The sequence below is a fragment of the Drosophila novamexicana genome, unplaced genomic scaffold (genome assembly GCF_003285875.2).
Source record: "Drosophila novamexicana strain 15010-1031.04,08,12 unplaced genomic scaffold, DnovRS2.1 tig00000193-arrow-pilon, whole genome shotgun sequence".
Classification (NCBI taxonomy): Eukaryota; Metazoa; Arthropoda; class Insecta; order Diptera; family Drosophilidae; genus Drosophila; species Drosophila novamexicana.
In genome coordinates this window covers 10,037,185-10,053,158 of record NW_020824787.1, presented here as the reverse complement: position 1 = coordinate 10,053,158, position 15,974 = coordinate 10,037,185, and the positions used below count along the sequence as shown (strand labels likewise).

The window sequence follows — 15,974 nt, the reverse complement described above, 5'->3', positions numbered from 1 at the left end:
TTGTCTCTATCTCGATACATTGTGCTCTTTTTCTCTCGTTTTCTCTTTCGAGAGCAATTAATTAACAATATTTCTCTTTGCGCATTATTCTCAAATTATTAACTGCAAATAAACAATTTTGATCAAATATTATACTCAATTTATATACAAAGTATATTTGAACGCTATTTACAACCTCGAACTATTCAATTTTCTTCGATTCTGGTTTGTGCGTCATTCGTAAACGTTTTAATAAAATAAAATGTATTCCTTCAAAAAATTTGTTTTCCCTTTATATAAAGTATATTCCAAAGGCGATTCATCGATTGCACTTTGTGAGCATTCTGAAACGTCGTAAGTAGCTTTGGCATAAAAACTGCAGCATTTTTTCGAATATTTTACAAAGTATTTTCCACAATTTATTTCATTAACTTTTGCGCAGTGTCAGCAAAAGAAAGCATTGCATACTTTTGAGCTTCGTGGCAAAAAGCTTTTATGCCACATTATTTAACCAGCCAGATGAACTGAAACATTTTAAGCCATTACTTAAATGTCAGAGCCAGCAAAAAATGTAACCAACTGCAATGGCTGAAAACTACTTAAATGTCGCAAATCCCCTTGGTGCCGGTACAGATCTAAAAAGCGCGTAAAGCTGAGCGGGCGTAGGGGACACACAAATGAGGATAAATATAGCAGCTGCACAAATTGTGGCTAAAGTGCAGCTGGCGTAGTGTCAAATTTTTGTCCTAAGCTAATTACACTGCATTGGATTCCCTTTTGCACACCTGATTGATGTCAGGATTTAACAACGTTTTAGATGCCAGTCAAGAACAAAAGGCTTAAAAGCCAAACGTGGGCATGATATTATCGGCCCATACAATGTGCAGGCACACGTAGTGCTGGCTTTAATTTCCCTGGCACGCAGCATCCGGTGTTGATTACGGTCCGGCTATAGACCACGCGAGCTGCTTGACAATGCCGCAAGGCCTACGCAAGTTCCGGACAGCATCTATTGAAAAGGCCAAGATACCATATCGATTCGCCCTGTAGCCGCATTCCAACCAAGGTAAATCACTGTATAGAGCCATGGACTAGGACCAGAACATTGGGCGTGGTTGTACACGCACCAAGCATCCACTCGCAACAACCTACTGACTGTCAACTTTATTTACTAATGAACTTGCACAGGGCGACGTCAGCGTTGGGGCATTTCCATGAAACAATTTCACGCCCATTTCGCCAAAAATAATAGCAATGCTCATTAAGAGCTCAACAATATTTCAAAGAAGCCTATAAGAAGCTTATCTCAGCGAATTCAAAAGCTGCACACGTTTGGGCGTTTCGTGTGTCGTAAACATTTTTGGGAACACATTGCGATTGACTTTCATTTGGTTTAATTTATTAATTCAGCTTTCTTTTCGACTTGGCCATGGCCAGAAGGAGAGCTGGCCCAGCCTAATTTGTATGCGTCGGCAGCGCTGCTAATGTGCGGCCATCATTTAGATCAATAGCACGACGAACAAGGCTTATAGATACAGATACAGTTACAGTTAAAGATACAAATACATTGGCAGATATACACACACATTTACTGAATACGTATATATACGTATATATGTATATATGGCCTTGTGGGTTTTTATTTCCAATTTTTTTTTTTTTTTTTTTTTGGTTCGTTGGAGCCCATCAACGCCTTCTGCAAATCAATCTGACCAGCTTGGAATTTTCGTAATTTTATTTATGCTGATTTCAATGTGCGTTGTGCGAATCTCAATCTGAAAGATGTTTAATTGGGATACTTTTTACACAGGCTGGACTTTAAGCCCAAGGCAGAAGAAAAGAAGAGACTGCTGAAGCTTAAATACGCTTCGATTAATTTTGGCTAATAATTTTATCGATTGACATGTGTTTAAATCTTTCTTATTACCAAAAGAGTAAGCCACGTCTGTGATTTATGTTGCAAAAATGAGATAAGAATAGACATTATCAAATAATAATAGTGTGAAATACGAATCATACGAATCAGTTAAACTTGGAAGCCTTATGAATTCAAATCTATATGATAAGTATTCTGCTATAACTTAATCCAGCTCGATTTGAACCACTTCTCACTTTGTGGCATCAAATGGGCAACGCTCAATATGTAGCACACTTTATGGGAAATTCAAATTACCCTTTGTGTTAGGTCATAAGAACGCAAATTCTTAGCGAAAAGCTTTCACATTAATTGCAATGTTATCTGGTAAATGCCGTAAACAGATTACAAAGCATGTGCAAGTTTCTAAGTAAAAACAGAGAAATGCGGCCTTCGCGCCCAAATGAAATTGACAGCGGTTGTGGCTTAGCCAACTGAGGCGTAGACCATTTCTCTCCCTCTTTCTCTGTCGGTTTCCTGCCCCCGGCTTGGTCAAAACCAACATCAATTTTAATAATGCCCTGGCAATGATTTTATTTATTTGTTTCAGCTTGGCCAAGGCCATGGCTAATACAAAAGACTTCCAAATCTTTCACTTTCAAATTATAAAAGCTGCTTCGCAATTTAAATGTAAAAAATGGTTCTCAGAAATAAATACGGGTTTGATAAAGGTTTAGCATAACCTGATAACTCAATTGAAAGTCTTATAAAAACGCAGTTTTTGCTCGTTTGATGAATTAATTGAAAATTGATATGTCAGTAATCAAAGAGAAAAATATTGGCATATATGAGCTTTAGATTTAAAAACAAACAAACAAACAAGAGTTTAAAAAAGTTTATAAATTATATTTTTGAAGGTAGTTTCCATAACTTATTTAAAACTTTACTTATTTTTATGCTTTTTGGTAGTTTGTCTCAGATCTTGATTAGTATTGCATAATTATTAAAAAAAGGGAGGATAGGATAACTAAGGTAGATATGTGAGTATAGTGAAGCTCGTAAATGAGATGAAAATATCTTCGAAAACAGAATATTTGAGCATATAAGTACATATTTCTAACCGTTCGATTTTATGACTGATTTATGAAATAGTGGTCCGATGTCGATAAGATTGAGAATCCAGCGGAACTAATAATTCCCAACTTTGATCGAGTTATTTTGAATATCAAAAAGTTGTACATACTAGTACTTTATTTTTGAATGATCGTGCCTATGGAAGCTATATTATCATATAGTAGTCCTATAAGGCCATTTTCAGCATACGTACTGCCTGCAATAAAAAGACAGACATACGCAAAATTTCAAGACCTTCACTTTAAAACTTAGAAAATAGCTATCTATGTAGTTGGATTTTTATGAATAAAAATATAATACCCTCTATAATGGTATAAAAATTCCAATAGTTTGGACTTGTCAAATTTCCAAATCCTTTAAAATCTCCAGTTAAGTTGATATATATAAATAAATATTTAATGTAATCTATATTGCATATTCTATTCGTAGACTTTTAGCAACCATCATTTTCGCAAAGCCTAATCAATTTTAATATTGGATAACATTTTGGTCATGGCTTAACCAGATTGACTTGATATTGACATGTGTAAACTTTCTAAATTTGTCGTATTGTTATATTTTCCTCTGCTTTTTCGAAGCTCCTTTGAGCTTGTTGATAATATTTTTGACTTGTGAACATCAGGTAACAATTTGACGAATGCCACAAATGTTGTTGCCTCAATTAGTCAAATTGTTGCAGTTGTTGGCTGTTGGCTTATTCGCACGCCTCCTTACGCACAGGCCACAAACTCTCAAGCCTCGCTGCGCTGCAGCTGTGGCAATGTGCCTTGCACAATGTTAACAGCAGCCGCTAATCGGGGCACAAATTCCACTTAAATGCCACAACAATAGCATGTAAGCTTCCAGCTGACCACGCCCATACGCCCATAGACACAGGTGTTGTGCGGCGCTAATTAAATGCGCACTTTAACCGCAAATCGCAATCCAGCCATGATTGAAGGTGTGTGGGTGTGGAAGTATGTGTGTAGGTCTCATCCTAACATGCACAGGCATACACTCACACACACACACACACCCACACATACAGATTGCGTACAAGTCACGTTGACCGCAAAAAGTACACCAAATGACAGCAAACAGCTCGTAACTCAAAATATCTATGCAAATTGCGCAACAGTTTTTCGACCGCCTCTTGATACCACCAAAACCCCCAAAAAGCCCACCCGAAAAAATAAAAGTAATTGCATTTTATTGCCATGCAAGGAACGGAAATACTCATATATCTTTTTATATATAGTATATATATGGGGTAGGCCACTTGAGTCTGGCTTTGACTTCAACACAATTGCATATTGTATGCTCCTGATTTGCATATGCACACACAGATACGGCATGTAGTTAGATACAGTTATTGTATCTAACAGATTTTATTTGCTTAGCCAAAATGTGCTGACAATGGAAATGCCATTTGGCACACAATATAAATGGAAAATATGAAAACAAATTGTGTACATCTATGTACTAGCAGATATAAAGCGCTGTTGCCTCGCCCCAACTATTTTTGAATAAATTTAAATGTTATTGCATAAATTATCCAAACTGAAAGATAATCGTTTTCAATTTCTTGCCTCGCAAATCACAATCTCTTAAAGAAGCAAGTTCTGCATCATGTTGTTGTATAGTTTGTAAATATGTATTTATAAATACCTTAGGTTGTTTTTAGATAATTAACCGATCCTGAAAAGAGAGACAAAATCCAAAAATTTAAGTATTATATATTTATATATATGTGCTCCTTAGCTTATTAAGCCCAAAATAGAAAATATTATAAGTAGTACATATATTATAAATAGCATAAAACTAAACACTACAACACCCACTAAAAACATTAACCTAGCATAGAAAATCCCAAGCTGTCCTATTCTACACTTAACCAACACACAATTCTCCTAGTTCCCAAAGCTCTATTAAGGCCATATCCAAATACCTTTTTTTTATATATATAAACTAGCTAAAAGAAAAAAAAAGAATGCGCATTTGAAATAAAACAAAAAAAAATAATAAATAATAAATGGAAGAAAAAAACATAACAAAAAATAATAACACATAAATAAATAGAACCAAAAACAATACCAATAAAATAAAAGAATAGACCAACAAAAAGAAAAAAAAAAAGAAGCAACAGCAAAATCATAATAATACATAAACAATATTGTACAATAATTTAGCGCGGATGAGGGATTCGATGGCACGTATCACACCAACATTGTGGTCAAACATAACGGCAGTTGTCTGTACGTGCCCCCTGGTATCTTCAAGAGCACATGCAAGATAGACATCACGTGGTTCCCATTTGATGACCAACATTGCGAAATGAAATTCGGTAGTTGGACTTACGATGGAAATCAGGTAAAGTGTTTAGTACACAGTTACAGTACAGTACAGTACAGTACAGTATACACCAAGAGAGCTAAGCCGTACTTGGTACAGTAAACTCTTTGTGCAGTGCAGCAAAACATCACACATTCACATGACGTCACAATCACGCTTTTTGCTAACACACAAACACGCACACACATACACTGAAAAACTAACTAAGACACGCACAAGAGACACGTGCACGTGCACAAGCAGAAAGTCGGTTATACCATTTAGGCAGAATTAGAGGGAATTGACCTTTTAGGTTAGTTCAGGACACTGAGGCTCGACGTTATTAATGGAAAACCCCTAGAGTCATTTGGCGCTCCCTGCTTTCGTTTATGCTTTTCCAAACTCTATATCTCTATCTCAAGCTATCTTCCAGTTTATTTTATATATCAGTATCTTTCTCTCTCTCGCTGTATATCTCTCTCTCTCTCTGTCTTATCCCTCACGTCGAACAGTTCTTTGCGTTTTTGCGAATTACAAAACCAAAAAGTTAAATGTGCTCAAAGCACGCCAAATACGTTCCAGCGTGTTGGCTAAAATGTTCAATCAGGCATTGAACATTTTAGGTCAACACTTCAAAAAGAAACTGAAAAAACCAAACAGATTATGCACTTTGTGTGCTGCCAGTTGTACAAGCAGTTAGTTGTTAGCGTTTACCAACACTGGCACGAGACACAATAGTGCTGCGTAGAAATGGAATCATGTGTGAGACCCTTGAAATTTTTCGTCCCATGTGGCAACAGCTGAAAAATTTCAGTTTCAACTATTTTGCATGTTAGCAGACCAAAACCACGCCCAAAAAAAATACTAAATCGAACTATTTTGGACGTACGTAAAGACTCTTAATGGAAGTCAAACAAATGTAAGGTTTTCAGTACAATTTAATTTTATTTCCACGTTTCTTTGCACTAAAAACGCAATAGTATATATAAGTATATAATTAAAAAAAAAAAAACAATGTAAAGCTCTGTTTTGCTCTCTATATCTCTCGCTCGTACACCTTGAACACATGCTCTGTTATGTACATAAATGTTGTTTCAACGTGGCTTTAAGTAAATTCTCAAACATATTACTAAATCAAACTAAAAATGTTAAATTTCTTTTTCTCCAAACAATGAAAAAAAAAAACCAAAAAACTCAAAACAATACCCAACCTAACATTAAAAAAAAATAAAATGAAAATTCGTTTGTCTACATAAATGTCAAACTAATTTTTTGAAAAAAAAAAATCGTTGAAATATATCAGTTGGATTTGGTTTTGAATTCCGAAGATGGAGGGGATCTTTCCGATTTCATAACAAATGGCGAGTGGTACTTGCTTGGTTAGTAAAAATCATCATAAACCTAATGCTTATTCCACTGTTTTCTTAACGTTGTCATGTGTAAATGTCTAACGCAATCATTAACCTTAAACCTAATCAATTACTTATAATCATATTATTTTTTTTTTTATAATTTTGTATATATGCATATATATTAATGTGAAGTAGAAACTTTTGGCCTGGCGCTTTATCAAAATTGCTTCATAGAACATTTTCATTTGCTGCCGCTTTAATTAACAATTTCATTTTGTATATAGATATATAGACTTAAAAAAAATGCAAATTGCAAATATTTGTACATATGTGTGTATTTGTGTGTCTCAATGTCGCATTCAAATTGTTTGATTCGAATTGTACTAATCGTGAGTTTTATCGTTCAGCCATGCCCGGAAAGAAGAATACTATAGTCTACCAGTGCTGCCCAGAACCATATGTCGATATCACCTTTACTATACAAATACGCCGACGTACTTTATATTATTTTTTCAATTTAATTGTGCCATGCGTGCTAATATCATCGATGGCCCTGCTGGGCTTTACATTGCCCCCGGATTCGGGCGAGAAACTGACGCTGGGTAAGTATGCAAATTGCACCAAAACGAAAACGAAAATGAAAATGAAATTGAAAACTTTACAACACTGATTGCCCCCAATGACCAGATATATGATATCTATATAAAACAAATTTTGCAAGTTTTTTCAGCGTGTAATAAATGTACTACAAATACGATATCGTATACAAAGTTAGGCTATATATATATATGTATTTATATATAATTTTGGTCAGGTAAAGCAGCGGTAGCGAAATGAGGCTTAGCTGGATTTAACCATATTTAACTACCCATTAAAAGCTCGTAAACTAAAACCCCAAGTATATTATGAACGCTGCTTTAAAAGCTAGTCTAGACTTAACAAATGCATGTTTTATTTTTCCAGTATTTCTAAAATGCAGTAAATTGAAATAAATTAAACCACGGAGTGTTGCCCTTCGCCCCACTGCTTTGATCTTAAATATTATTATAATATAGTTATTACAAGAGGCAGCACTCTGAACATGCTAATAAAAAGTTGTAGATCTACAACAAAAGTTGTCAACTTCCTTAAAAGAAACGAACTATTTAAAAAATTCATCCAAACAAACCAAAAAACAAAACTTTAAATCTAACCTAAACGAGTAAACGCAAAATTTATTGCAAATATATAAATATTTTGAATAATATTTCTTACTTTTTATCTTTGATATTTTCAGTCATTTAGTTTATTATTTCAAATTGTTTTTTTGATATACGTATTTATTGTATCTCTTGTTCCAGGCGTAACTATACTACTATCATTAACAGTATTTCTAAACCTTGTTGCTGAGTCAATGCCGACAACGTCGGATGCTGTTCCTCTTATAGGTACACACACATTTTATTTATTTAACAATTATTTAAAAAAGTCCCGAAGAAAACACAAAAAAGCTTCCATAACACTTATCAGACAGATGAGTGCTGTGTCCTAATGCTGTTTTTAGTTGTCATTAGTTTTACTACAGTAGTGCAATGAAAACAAAACGAAAACCAGAAAACAAAACAAAAAAAAAACAAATCAGAAACAAGAAAAAATACCAATTATTTAGATCTTAAATTTACACCAACACGCCCAAACACACTCACACACACAACACACTGAATCGTATGGCGAATGATATCTGCTATATGTTAGATATATCCTAATTCTGTACGTTTGTTTGCAAATAGATATTACTCTCAACTTCTGGACTTGTAACTGTGTGCCACATAACAAATATTTCAGTTTCAGGCCAGCTAAAACTTCTCTTTCCGCCGGAACTTTTGGATAGACCTTTGCAATAGCCTGAATATCAAAACTAAACACAAGCAGCACACCTACCAAAAAAAAAAAAAACACCTCCAAAATAAAAAAAAAACTACCTACACCGAACTGTCTGTCTAACAATCTATCTATTCTCTGTCTAACAATGTAAAGTACCTAAAAAGTGCAGCTGCAGCAAGTTTTCTTCATCTTCTTCTTACTTTTATGCTAGATGACAAATTACAAATTATATTTACTACTCTTAACTCGTACTTTGATCTACTCCTAACTTTTTATTCTTATCACAATCCTTTGCTCAGCTGATCTCTAAGTAGTCTAGAAACATAATCGCGCGACAAAAGCTCTGACATAATTGGTATTTGACAACACTGAACACAACACAACACGTTCCCAACACTATTCACAATATCATGAAACATGAATCACGAATCACTAAGCAACTAAGCCTTTAAACCTGAACCAGACACGTATCATATAATTTCATATTCGAATCGCAACGAAAAGTTTTATGTTTTTCCATTTCCATTTGCTGTTTGAAAAACAAAATGCGTATGTTAATCCCGTTACCCACTTAGTTTTATCAGTTTTTGATGTTTCTGTCGGTTCGTTTGTTTTCTCTACGTGTTTGCCGCTAGCTGATATTTGTTTTTCGTGTACAATATCATTTTGTTACATTTTTAGTTTACTTCTGTGTTTCTTAGCCTGTTAAAAAATTGTTAAAAAAAAAAAAAAGCAAACTAAAAACCATAATTTAATAAACCAAAGCCAATACGTTCATCATGTAAATAAGCTTCTCTTTATGAGTAGTGTATCATATAAAACTTCACATTAGGCGGGTCGCATTTAATTGCCTGAACAATCAAATCATCAACTAACTATTAATAATAGCAACCTTTAAACGTAGAACAAACGCAATTAATAAATACTAGCGAGATATATACTCAAAAAAAATAGTTGAATTGCAAATAGACAAACTATGAAAAATCCAACGAACAACCTTTTTTCGCTACCAAATATTCAACCAACCAACAAAACGGCCATCAACTGCGCCAACAAAACAGTCAGATAAAAACAAAAATAAACAACAACCGAAAAAGAAGCAATTGTGCATATTTCAATTTGATTTTAAATAAGTCTACAGCTCAGGTCATGGGAATAGAACACTTGTTCAGCAATCAAAAGGTGCTTTAAAAGACAGTTCAAGTAAAAGAGAATTTTTTTAAATCTAAAGAATGATGTTATAGAATAAACTAAAATTTATTTAATTTATTTATATATTTTGAAATCTTAAAAAATTCATTTAAATTCCAAGTAAGATTCTTTCATGATATTATATTTAAGTTAGGCAAAGGGAATTGTAGAGCAAGTGTTCTTATTTTCATGACCTGCACTGTGACAGTCAATACAAAAAGTAATTGGAAAATAGAACAAACAAAAACTAAATAACACATAGCCCAGTTAATTTAACGCAGTCCAGTTAGCCTGACAATAAAGAAAGACATAGACTTATATATACATATATATTTATGATTTTGTATGCATCAAACAACAACAAGAACAACCACAACGCATATCAATTGTTAAAACACCAACACGCAATATAAATATATATATTGGTAAAGGTTTGTATTGGAGAAGGCATCACATACATATGAAAAAGGCAAAACGTAGCCAATTGTCATTTTGATACTTGGTAAAGTAGAGAGGAAAAAATAACAAGAACTTTAGGCAAACAAAATATCAAAACATTTACACATATATATTTTCGAACAACATAAACAATATATGTATATAAATTAGACTAAGCGAAATACAAACATTTGTATGCTTTGTAGAATTTTTTGGTAGGTATACGAGTATTATTTATTGGACTTTTTAAATACTCTTTTAGCTGTAAGCAGGCAATAGACAAATTGCCTAACAAACATTACTGTAAATAAAATATACACAGACAGACACACACACACACACACACATACACACCGACGTAAGTACAAGCACACACAAGAACCACAACAAACGAGCAGAACTCTCAACGCAAGAAAACGACAATGAAAAACTGAAAAGCGCATGCCACAAGCCAGGCTAAGAGCCCAAAAAAATAAAAACAAAAGCGTAGCTCAAACGAGTCTTAGCCAAAAACCAAAAGACACTTGCCCACTCATTTACTCTCTCACTCTCTCTTACTTACTCTCTCACTCTCTCTTACTATCTCTCTCTCTCTCTCTGTCTCGCAACCTGTCTCGTTTTGGCAAGAACTCTTTGTACTTGCACAATAACTATAAAAACAAAAACACAAAACACTCACCGAAAAATATAAAGAAGAACAACCACACCATTAAATTTATTTGCTCAAATATTTAAACAAAATATATATATATGCTTCATATATATATTTGCTCTAAAAAATCTCCACATTTATTCACCTGTAAATTCCCGTCTTATAAATAGTTACTCGCCACCCGCTAAACGAACCCAACTAAACTGAAACTTAAAAAAAGACAAAACTCAAAGCGCAACATTTGAACTTGCATTTATGCAGATCCATTTGACCAGATGGTAGACTTGCAACTCCACATAATATCGTATCGCTCATCATGCGTTCCATATTATGTCATATATTAAACAAATATATGTTAATATCTATATCTATATATTTAACCCTTAGACACTTCCAACCAAATGCCCAGCGTTGAGGGGCCAAAACCAAAATAATTTGCATGCAGTGCGCAAATTTTTTTCCCCAAGTATTGCCCATTGGTCCGACATTTAACCGGGGCTGCACGTCCCAAATTAAATGAGACGCACGCTGCGTGCTCTGTGGGCGTGGCAAATTGGTGACACGTAGCGCTCCAAACTCATTGCCAAGACAAGGCATAGTTCGAGTCGAGCGCAAGCTTCAGTTCAATTTACAAATTCTCCTCATTTAAGTAACGGCAAAAACTTGCCACTTGCCACTAACTTTTCAACCCCATCTCCTTCCTTCCTCCTCCCCTCTAAGCGCAAAGTAATGGGTAAAAGTTGGAAGGATGTGCACCTTATACCACCATTAAGCTTTTGAAAAGTTGAGCAAACTACCAAAAAAAAATATATAGCATAAAATAAAATAACGAAAAAAAAGAGCAAAATGAAAAAATTCTTTTACGCAGAGTGTTGTGAAAATTTGTGTTAAAATGTTTAGTACTTGTGTCAGTGTGCACAAGTTGATGACACCTTCAACCCATAGCCTAAGGAGGGCTAGAAAGTTGTGAAGCTGAAATTTAACCATATAAATATAATTGAAGGTTTTTATTATGGAAAGAAATAAGCTTTCGATAAGAAAAGATACATTTTTGTGGTTACCCTTCACTTTCTTTTTCTAAAATATAATCTGATCGAGAAGGAAGAGTTTTATGCATCACTTTTTTATACTTCCGCAATACTTTTATTGGAAAATGATGCGAACTGTAATATGACAGGATCTTCATTCTTATTATGTCTCATCTATAAATATAGACTATGCACTAAGAAATGAAACTTATTGATAACATGATAAGTAGTGTTCCACGTTCCAGCCGGTTCCAGCTTAAGATCTATCTACGATCAACTATACCAAACGGGTAATGGTCTCTCATATTTTTACAGCCTTTTTGGCAGTTTATTAAGGAACACACGAATGGGGGCAAATAAAATAGGGGCTGTATATATGCCAAATCTGCTCATAAATACTAAGGACAGAGCGTAAAGCTTTAAAAGACCAATATTCCGAGACTCAAGAGAGTAGAAATATATAAATATTTTTTAAGTATTCCGCAATATGCCACATATAAACTTCGCTTTAGTTTATTTTTTTCTCAAATTTTCACACCATGACTTGCTAGTTAATCAACTTTGATGAAGCTTAAGCCAACTGTTTGGTATTATTTATGAATTGTGTGTACATATACTTATAAACCCCAGACAAATGATTCCTCACTTTACGAACGCTTGAGTTGTGACCCAGATCCAAGGACCTCTGACCCGCCCTCCACGATTTTGAGTTTCAAAGCATATACGCATCAGCACACTTCATTGAGAATTAAATTGAAATCAGAGTAACTACTAAAAGTACATACTAAAACGCAAAAAATTTGGTCAGCCATGAAAAAATACTACAAAAATACCGAGCGCAACAAGAACAAAAAAAACTTAACAAACGGCTGAACGGAAAACGAATCTCTAACGCTATGTCAACAAATGAACACAATTAAAAAAAACTACAATCAGAACAACTTCAACACCAACAACACCAACAACAACAACTAGGACAACAACATACTTGTGAAAATGCCCTTGAATATGTCTGTTTTTTAAGTTTCATTTACGTCACAACAAACTACACACATACGTTTTCTAATTTATAATTTCGTGTCTCATTATTTCAATTGTATTTTATCAAACGAAATTCTTTTGTTTCAGGAGTTACAATTCTTCTATCGCTCACAGTGTTTCTCAACCTTGTAGCTGAGACATTGCCCCAAGTATCTGATGCAATCCCCTTGTTAGGTAGCGATTGCATTTAAAAAAAATTCATAAAAAATGCAAATATATATTCAAATTTGTCAAACAAAAAAACAAAACAAAAATTAATTAACAAATTACTTAATATGATTTATATATACGTACATATACTATATATATATCTATATATATTCATAAATATTATTGTTATTGTTGTTATATATATATATATCTATTATGATTCTACTCACACACATTGCTAAATTGTTCGCATATGTAATCCTTAATTAAAAACCAAAAACAAAAAAAAAAAAAAACAAATCTTAACTTAAATAAAATTTTAGTCTAACAAAAAACCAAAACCAAAAGTCAACAAAGAGTGCCAAAAGTTGTTAAATGTTATTTGTGTACTTCGTACTATGTTTACTAATTACAACTATGTTTACTAATTAACTAAACTAAACCAACTCAACTAACTATCTCTCTGTCTATCTTGTTCTAAAAATTGAACTTTAAATATTCTATATATATATGATAATGACGTCGTTTCTTAGTTGATCATATTATTATGTTGCTATCTCTCTTTTACGAAACACTCCGTCTCTCTCTCTCTCTCTCGCTCTTCAATATTTTTCGTTCGCTTTTTTAAAAATATTTAAAAAAAAAAAAAAGAATGTCAAAAGTTTTCGGTACACACGCCAAAGCAAAGTGCTACAGCATTGTCTTCCTCAGATATACCAAAAGTAAAGTTAATAAAAACCCCAGCAAATCCTTAAAGTGAGCAACGTCAACCCGAACAAGAAATCTTTTAAATGCTATCGTTATCTACTTAACAACACTTCTGATCTATAAACTCCTAACTGAACTTTCTCTTTAACTTCTTAACTTGCCATTGGCACGTGGCTTACATACTACTATACAATATACTCTTCTATATAGTAACTGTTACTCCAGCACATATGAATGATCGAAAAGCTACGCCAATGTTTTTAATTCACTTCAATATTTTCCAATGTTCCTGAATCAAATCTTGGTGTTGTTTCAAGCAATAGAACAAATAAATATCCAAGTATTTCCGATTTCGATTTTGTCGTCCGTTCTTTAAACTATATTTCTGCAATCCACGGAATCTTACAATATCCAATTATAAATAATAATATTTTCTTAATTTCATAATATACTCGTGAATACACACACTTTGAGAGCAGTTCCAAAAATTGTTTAAAAGTTTATTCGTTTAAATTGGATATTTATTAAAATATTTATTTCTACTCAAAACCAGGACCAAAAAGTATAAAACAATTTATATTTCTCTTCACATTCCATATCATAACTATCTCCAAATATAGCATATTTCAAAATATCTCTGAATCTTTAAGCTCTTTAAATCTACCCCCCTCTAACAAAGTTCTATTGCATTCAAAGAAAATATATACACACCCTTTCTATATATGAAAAACAAAAACTTAGTTTTGTAATTATTCAACAAAAATATAGATTTTCCAGCTTCTTAATATACTTTTTACGAATTATTCCAATATTTTAAATAAAGTACACACATTATGTACTTAATTCCACTTCGCAATTATGTAACTCCATTCAAAATAAATATGTTATTACAAAAGATACTTATGAGACAGATTTCAATACAAGTGAGTTTGGGAAAATACTTGTGAAATTTTTGAAAATAATGAAATGCCGATAGTTACTATCGCATATTATCGTCACTTAAATCGTCGCCGATCGATGAAGATGAAAGAAAGAAAGATGTTTTATTCTTATGGTATTATTTAACTATTTTTGCAAATAGCTTTGATTTGTACTTAATTCATATTTGATTTCTCGCTCTCACTCGTTCATGCCAAGTCACCCTGTTTTAGTGAAGTTAAATACACATAGCATCACCATATGATATATATATATATATATATGTATATAAATATATATATACTATATATGTACACCCACTGCTCCAACGTTCCACCGTTCCAACTGTTCCACTCGTTCCAAAGCATATTGTTATTAAATACAACTATTCTCAAGTATCACAAATTTCATACGCTCACCGCATAGCCTTTAAAAAAAACACAGAAAATCCACTTCAGCAAACCAAATCTCCACCAAATCCACTCCAATTATATCAAAGCTAGTAAATTTCCATACTTTCCATACAAGTTGATTTAGTTTTATGCTATAGACGCTTTGATCGTACTATCACTTTCTGCTTTCTTCACTATTTTTACACTTTTTTGACCCATTTCTCGGAATGATATTTTTTGCTCGAGAACCTTTTTGAACAATTCGATATATATATATATTTAAAAATAATTTTCTGCAACAGTCAAAAAAATAAAAAATATCATTTCGTTTTAAAGATATCCAGCGTTCAGTTTGGTTTGTGCAAATGGGTCAAGAATTTGTATCTCTGCATTCGCTTGCTGTTCCTTTTTGCTTAAAGAACCCATAAATTGCACTGCCATAACAAAACGCAATAATACCAAATAAACTATAAACAAAACAACAAAACTTAATTAAAAACACTTGTGTTAATATAGTATATAGTACTATATGTTCCATGTCACTGAGAGCCTCGTAAATGCACCCACAGGCATTGTTTAAAAAATATCTAGTCTTCCTTTACAGAACGACGAAGCTAAAAAAAAGGTTCAGCCAAAAAATATCATTTAGCAATTGTCGAGTTCAGAAGTCTTGACTGGCAGGAGCTGTACATAATAACAGGAGACAAAAAAAATATTACAAAATAATTTAAACTAATATTTTACAAGAATATATTCAGCTCCGAAAGAAGCTTTATGTAAAAAACAACATTTTAAAATTTCTAGTATAAAGAAAATTTTGTTTTTAGGTTTTTCAATATATATTAAAGATCGTATATAGATCTAACTCTTCAAATAGTAACTTTCAAATATGCTTTATTTGAGCTTTTTGATCTTCGAATAAATTGTATGTAAATATTAATTTAGAATACATGGATTCCAATT

At 33.1% G+C, this 15,974-nt stretch overlaps 1 protein-coding gene across 1 annotated transcript in view; it reads left to right on the top strand.

Moving 5' to 3' along the window:
* LOC115759362 (acetylcholine receptor subunit alpha-type acr-16) overlaps positions 1-15,974 on the top strand; it is a 48,787-nt gene that overhangs the window by 28,223 nt on the left and 4,590 nt on the right. The window contains exons 6-9 of the mRNA XM_030700283.1: positions 5,137-5,317; positions 6,582-6,657; positions 7,038-7,232; positions 12,931-13,017. Of these exons, the coding sequence (XP_030556143.1) occupies positions 5,137-5,317; positions 6,582-6,657; positions 7,038-7,232; positions 12,931-13,017 (539 nt within the window). The remainder of the gene's footprint in view (positions 1-5,136; positions 5,318-6,581; positions 6,658-7,037; positions 7,233-12,930; positions 13,018-15,974) is intronic.